The sequence below is a fragment of the Macrobrachium nipponense genome, chromosome 18, assembly GCF_015104395.2.
Source record: "Macrobrachium nipponense isolate FS-2020 chromosome 18, ASM1510439v2, whole genome shotgun sequence".
Classification (NCBI taxonomy): domain Eukaryota; kingdom Metazoa; phylum Arthropoda; class Malacostraca; order Decapoda; family Palaemonidae; genus Macrobrachium; species Macrobrachium nipponense.
In genome coordinates, this window is record NC_087211.1 from 70224585 (window position 1) to 70232084 (window position 7500).

The window sequence follows — 7500 nt, forward strand, 5'->3', positions numbered from 1 at the left end:
TATCAGCTTGGAAAATGATAGAAGAGTGATATAACATATTTTATTTTAAAGTTTCAACATAAGTTTAGTTTTCATAAATTCTAAATGTCTATACACTTTGAAAATGGTATAGCAATTCCTTCATTTTTATTCGTGATTGAATATTTCAAGGAATAGAATGTTATAAATACCAACATAAGTTTAGTCTTCTTCAATTTCAAATACCTAGTATACAGTATGAAAATTACATGACAATTCCTACTTCGTTATTTTTAACAAAATATTTCTAAGGGTTTCAATTATAATATAACCTATATCCACATAGGTTTACCTTTCATAAATTTAAACTGCCCATAAGCTTGGAAAAGGATGCAATAATTCCTACATTGTTATCTTCCATTGAATTTTTCAGTGGTTTTGAAATTGTATGTAATCTATATCGACACAAGTTTAGTTTTCATCAATTCCAAACGCCTGTACACATTTAAAATAATATGAAAATTTATGCATTTTTAATTTTAATTGAATATTTCCTGAGTTTACACATTGAATACAACCGACAAAAACATAAGTTTTGTTCCCTAAAAGATTCCCGTTTGACAACACTTTAAAGCAAGTATCTTTTAAGATATAGAAAATAAGTTTGATATTACACAAAAGCTGAATTGTATTGATAATCTATTTTCAAATGACCCCTTGTAAGTCCCAAAAAATCCCTCCTCCCCAAAATAACAAGTCTTAAAAAATAACCTTATACCATTCTTCATTTATCTATTCGTAATCCTTCATGCACGAAACATCATTATTAATTTAGTTCTCCGTTCTGTTTTCCCCTCGAATGAGGGAGGAATCGTCCCATATTTCCCCCAGATCATCGTATCTCTGGCAGCTTTGGCTTCAGCCAAGCCTGGCATCCTACTTGGCATATTCAAAACCCCGCCGAGATATGGCGCCGGCCTTGGAGGAAGCCTTGGAGGACTGAACCCTCTTGAAGGCCTTGGAAGACTTAATCCTCTTGGAGCCCTTGGAGGACTTAATCCCCTTAAAAAACTCGGAAACCTCGGAGGACTTGGACCCATTGGAGGGCTAGGAATTGGAGGCGGAATTAAAAATAGTCTAAGGCTCGGACTTGGACGCCTAGGAGGTGGACTTGGAGGCGGGCTTGGAGGACCTGGGCTTGGAGGCGGTTATGGAGGGGGATATGGAGGCGGTTATGGGGGCCCATATGGTGGAGGATATGGAGGCGGATATGGAGGAGGTGGGCTCGGCCAAGGACTTGGAGGTGGACGTTATGGCTTTAGAGGAGGTCCCGGATATGGATATGGTGGTTAACGTCTGCTCATGGAGTTCAAAATTTCATTTTTCAAGTGAAATTTAATATTCTGAAAAAAATATTATTTCAATGATTCAGTCTTTCAACTCTTGACGTAAAATATGTAGTCTTTACATTTATTTAACTTTTTTGTAAGAATATCATGATAAATACTAAGAGAAAAATTCTGTCTTTGTATTACCTCCTCTTCCAGTTTGTCAAAAAAGTATTATAAGGACGTTTTTCTCTGAAATAAATTATTTTTAGAGATTTCCGGTTTTTTTTATTTTTTTGTATTACCAATTCCCCACTAAGACAAAAAATATCATATAAAGATCTTTCTCTAAAATACATGTTAACTAAAAGAAATTTGTGGTTTCAGTTTAATTCCTTTTTTTCATTAACATATCAACAAAAGGAAATGAACTAGCAATATAAAACTAAAGATAAAAGTCGAGTTTATATTAAGAAAAATTAGAAATCGTCATATAAACGAGCAGTTGTGTAACAGCAATATATATATATATATATATATATATATATATATATATATATATATATATATATATAATATATATATATACATATACATATATATATGTATGTAAGTATATATACATATATATGTATATATAGATATATATATATATATATATATATATATTCATAAACGTAAGTAATTCCGACAGTTTCCTGTCGAGGGATTTTCATTGCCAGCAGAGAAACAGCTGGTTGATACTTAATCCATCCAGTAAGAGAAGCAATAAAAATAGAGGTACAAGATATGCAACTCCACATGTACAGAATAATGACAAATGTCATTGCACCCTTATATATGGTTTATAGCCATCCTCCCCCCACAACACCCCTACCTCACCAGCAGTAAGCAGATACACTTAATCCTCCCCTTTAAAGGCTTGAGATGATGAATACATTACCGTAGGTAATCTCTCCCATAACAGAGGCTAACAATGATCTCTTGGAAATTGAACCGCCGACCACTAAAGTATCAGGCAAACTAATGCTTAATCCACTCAACTACAGGAAGGATAAACAGAGGAAAGCCTATTATACAACTGCATATGCATGGAAACACTCAGAGGTGTAGTGTAACCACTGTGATCCCATGCATAAGCAGTTGCAAATCTGGTTCCTATCCCATTACGCTTCCTGTGCGACATCTAATCTCTTGACAATAAACTTTAGATTCAGAAGCCTTAGAGGATTGCATGGCTATAAACTGGCAAGGTAAAAGTTGATTGTGTATTGTTGTTTCCAGTAAAATAATGAAAATCACTATTTTACCGTAAACATTCATCCACAATATATTTTTATTTTGCAAATTTATGGTCATCCTCCCTTGAAGACTTATGACTTTTTCACATCACTTTAAAAATTGTCACTCTTCGTGTGACATGAAATCGTAACACCGTACTTACTTGATTTGACATCATAAATTGTCTAACTTAATGTTAGTCTCAAATATACCTATCTTTACGGATTCTAATTAGAGGATCTCAAGTTAGTGGTTATTGTCTTATTTTAAACAGTCGGTGGTATGACACATTTTAAAAATGGGATATCATGAAATTTTATATTAGGGTATTTCACTACCCTTTTTAACATTGAGCCTCAGATTGTCTATTATAACTCATTATTTATACCATTTCCCCTTTCATTTATTTTCACCATAGCGCTGAATGACCCTATGGGTCCCAGTGCTTGGTTTGACGCCTAAACCACACATTCCAATCCATTCTACTGTGGTACTTCGCGTTCAGACATCAATATCATTTCCAGTCGCACAAGTCATACAGCAGTTTCTCTTTCTCTCACATTAAAGCATACAGCGTGAATAAAAGTTTCCCTTTTCCATTCTCGTAGTGACATCATTTTGTCAAATCATGAACCATGAAAAGATGACGTCGTACAATTACCTAACCAATCTAATCCGCGCAGCAGATAGTTGTCACGCCTCCAGTTTGTGGTTACACATTCGAATGAGTTGTAGGGCTCATATACACGATTTGTGGGCAAGTATGGTTTTGGCGATCAGTGTCGAGGTATGGCATCGAAACACCCAAATATTCAGCTCACTCGTAGCTGCCCAAGAGTAGGTGGTCCAGCGTTTCTGTCCACTCAGATCACTCGTAGCTGCCCAAGAAGGTAGTAGGTGGTCCAGCGTTCCTGTCTACTCAGTTCACTCGTAGCTGCCCAAGAGTAGGTGGTCCAGCGTTTCTGTCCACTCAGCTCACTCGTAGCTGCCCAAGAAGGTAGTAGGTGGTCCAGCATTTTTGTCCACTCAGCTCACTCGTAGCTGCCCAAGAAGGTAGGTAGTAGGTGGTCTAGCGTTTCTGTCCACTCAGCTCACTTGTAGCTGCCCAAGAAGGTAGTATGTGGTCCAGCGTTTCTGTCTACACGAGCAGTTTCCGAGCACAGCTTCGCTACCATGCTTCGAAACCATACTTGGACAAATTAAGTATACCTTAGTTTTACCAGACCACTGAGCTGATTAACAGCTCTCCTAGGGCTGGCCTGAAGGATTAGATATTTTTACGTGTATAGAAACCAATTGGTTGCCTAGCAACGGAACCTACAGCTTATTGTGGGATCCGAACCACATTATATCGAGAAATGAATTTCTATCACCAGAAATAAATTCCTCTAGTTCCACGTTGGCCGAGCCGAGAATCGAACTTCGAACCACCGGATTGGTAGCCGAGCGCGAAATCCACTCGCCCAACGTGGAACTCATACTTGGCCAAGTATCGTGTATAAGAACCCTTCACCAGGCAACTTTTCCCAGTCTTTCCCTTTCACAACGACAGTAGTTGTGGTAATACAGATGTCCATAAAGTCCCAGTACCATTACAAGTATTTATTGATCAGAATGGTACTGGGACTTTACGGACACCCTGCATTATGTTAATGCGTTCATAGAATTTCCTCTCCAGTTCCAGAGGTCTTTAATTCTTCATAAAATTGGATTGTGAAAGAGTCCCTTTGAGGATGTTGTGCAATTAGAACCTCAAAGGTTCAAGCGAAGATGCAATGCATTATTACCATACAACAATTCACCCTTTACTTATGTATTTCTCTTTTTTATGTAATCCCTTTTATCTCCTGTAGTTTCTTTAAGATGAACACCATATTCTTTAGAAGCTTGGATTTCAATCAATGGTCCATGTTGGCTTGTTTCGTAGGAATAAGGTTTATCTTCTGGATATGATAATAATAATAATAATAATAATAATAATAATAATAATAATAATAATAATAATAATAATAATAATAATTATTATTATTATTATTATTATTATTATTATTATTATTATTATTTATTATTATTATTATTCAAATTTTATTTATTATATTATTATTATTATTATTATTATTATTATTATTATTATTATTATTATGTGCTACAATAGTCTTTGGTAGCTTGAATTTAAAGTCAGTTGCCCTTGTTGGCTTGTTTCGTATGAATAGGGTTTATCCTCTGATTAATAATAATAAGAGGGCATGGGAAGGACTGATAAAAGTGGACGAAGACCCAGAAATATACAGAGACAGGAGAATGACAAACAGAACAGAGGACTGGCACAACAAACCAATACACGGACAATACATGAGACAGACTAAAGAACTAGCCAGCGATGACACGTGGCAATGGCTACTAAGGGGAGAGCTCAAGAAGGAAACTGAAGGAATGATAACAGCGGCACAAGATCAGGCCCTGAGAACCAGATAAGTTCAAAGAACGATAGATGGAAATAACATTTCCCCCCCTCTGTAGGAAGTGCAATACGAAAAAGGAAAGCATAAACCACATAGCAAGCGAATGTCCGGCACTTGCACAGAACCAGTACAAAAAGAGGCATGATTCAGTAGCAAAAGCCCTCCACTGGAGCCTGTGCAAGAAACACCAGCTACCTTGCAGTAATAAGTGGTACGAGCACCAACCTGAAGGAGTGATAGAAAACGATCAGGCAAAGATCCTCTGGGACTATGGTATCAGAACAGATAGGGTGATACGTGCAAATAGACCAGACGTGACGTTGATTGACAAAGTCAAGAAGAAAGTATCACTCATTGATGTCGCAATACCATCATAGGACACCAGAGTTGAAGAGAAAGAAAGGGAAAAAATGGATAAGTATCAAGACCTGAAATTAGAAATAAGAAGGATATGGGATATGCCAGTGGAAATTGTACCCATAATCATAGGAACACTAGGCACGATCCCAAGATCCCTGAAAAGGAATCTAGAAGAACTAGAGGCTGAAGTAGCTCCAGGACTCATGCAGAAGAGTGTGATCCTAGAAACGGCGCACATAGTTAGAAGAGGGATGGACTCCTAAGGAGGCAGGATGCAACCCGGAACCCCACACTGTACATACCACCCAGTCGAATTGGTGGACTGTGATAGAGCAAAAAAAAAATAATAATAATAATAATGTGCCACAACATTCTTTGGAAGCTTGAATTTCAAGTGAATGGTCCCTGTAGGTTTGTTCCATATGAATAGGAATTATCTTCTGAATAATAATAATAATAATAATAATAATAATAATAATAATAATAATAATAATAACAACAACAACAACAAGATACAAGCATTAACTATAAGATAATACAGTCTTAGGGATCTTATGGATTTCTCCCGTTCATGATCATAAAGAAGAAAATTTATCTATTTTCCTCTTTGTCATTACCACAATGACATCCTTTTGTGACGTCAGAATCTCATAAAAACGAGATTTTGCTCGCTAATCATCTCCATGAAATAATCAATGATCTCTACATCGCAATTCACAATCTTATTCGGAAGATAAACCTTATTCGTAAGGAAGAAGCCTATAGTGACCAATGATTTGAAATTCAAGCACCCACAAAATACAGAGTTCACTTGAAAGAAATTGCCAAAGAATATAGAGTTCACTTGACAGTAATTACAGAAGATAAAAAGAAATTAAGAAAGATGAGAAATACATAAGTACAAGGGGAATGGTTTTGGGGTGGTAATGCATTGCGACTCTCTGAGATTAATCTTCTCTAGAAATAAAAAATAAAAACAGACAGGTGATTTTTGCCACTCTATTAATCTGAATGGCGTGACGTTCAAAGCCCATAAGCATATCGTAATGTGAATAAATTTTCGTATTTTGCAACGTGATAAAAGATATTTAATCTCTCTTTCTGTCCATGTATATACATATATATACGTGTACTTACCTATGTACATATATGCATATATATATACTACATAAGTGTGTATGTACATATATACATATATATGTGTGTATATGTGTAAATGCATATTACAGATATATATATATATATATATATATATATATATATATATATATATATATATATATATACATATATATATATATATATATATATATATGTGTGTGTGTGTGTGTGTATATATATATATGTATATATATATATATATATATATATATATATATATATATATATATATATATATATATATATAGATATGTTATACATTTAATTATATAATACTTAATATATGTGTATACTTATATATTATATATATATATTTATATATTATATTATATGAATTTATATATATTATATAATGAGTGTGCGTGAGTTAATGTGTGTGGTTGGGTGTTCATTTGCGTTAGTGAAAGCGTGCACAATTCAGAAGTATTAGAAGGGAGGAGAAGAGAAAAGACTCAGAAAGGCGTGAGAGGGGTATTGGAGGGGAAAGACCTTAACATGCATTGTGTATAGATGTATAAAGCAGCTCATAGTGCATAAGGAACTTGTCTGTGTTTAAGCATCAAAGTACTAACATGGCAGTTACCGCTGTGGTGTTCGTATCATCAGCAGCCACGCCTAATCAGATATATAGTTTTATATATATATATATATATATATATATATATATATATATATATATATATATATATATATATATATCTATATATATATAATGTATATTCTATTTACGGATATATAGATTAATTATATACAATATGTATACCATATATACTATATATAATACATATATATATATATACATATATATGCATATATATATAATATCCACACATATATATATATATATATATATATATATATATATACATATATATATATATATATATATATATATATATCTATATATAGAAGTATATGTGTGTGCGTACATGTGTGTGTGCGCGTGTGTG

At 34.3% G+C, this 7500-nt stretch overlaps 1 protein-coding gene across 1 annotated transcript in view; it reads left to right on the forward strand.

Moving 5' to 3' along the window:
* The window catches only part of LOC135196827 (acanthoscurrin-2-like), a 1627-nt gene extending 103 nt beyond the window's left edge, over window positions 1-1524 (forward strand). Inside the window, exon 2 of the mRNA XM_064223618.1 lies at window positions 850-1524. Coding sequence (XP_064079688.1) covers window positions 850-1311 — 462 coding nt within the window. The 3' untranslated portion in view covers window positions 1312-1524. The remainder of the gene's footprint in view (window positions 1-849) is intronic.
* The last annotated feature ends 5976 nt before the right edge of the window (window positions 1525-7500 follow it).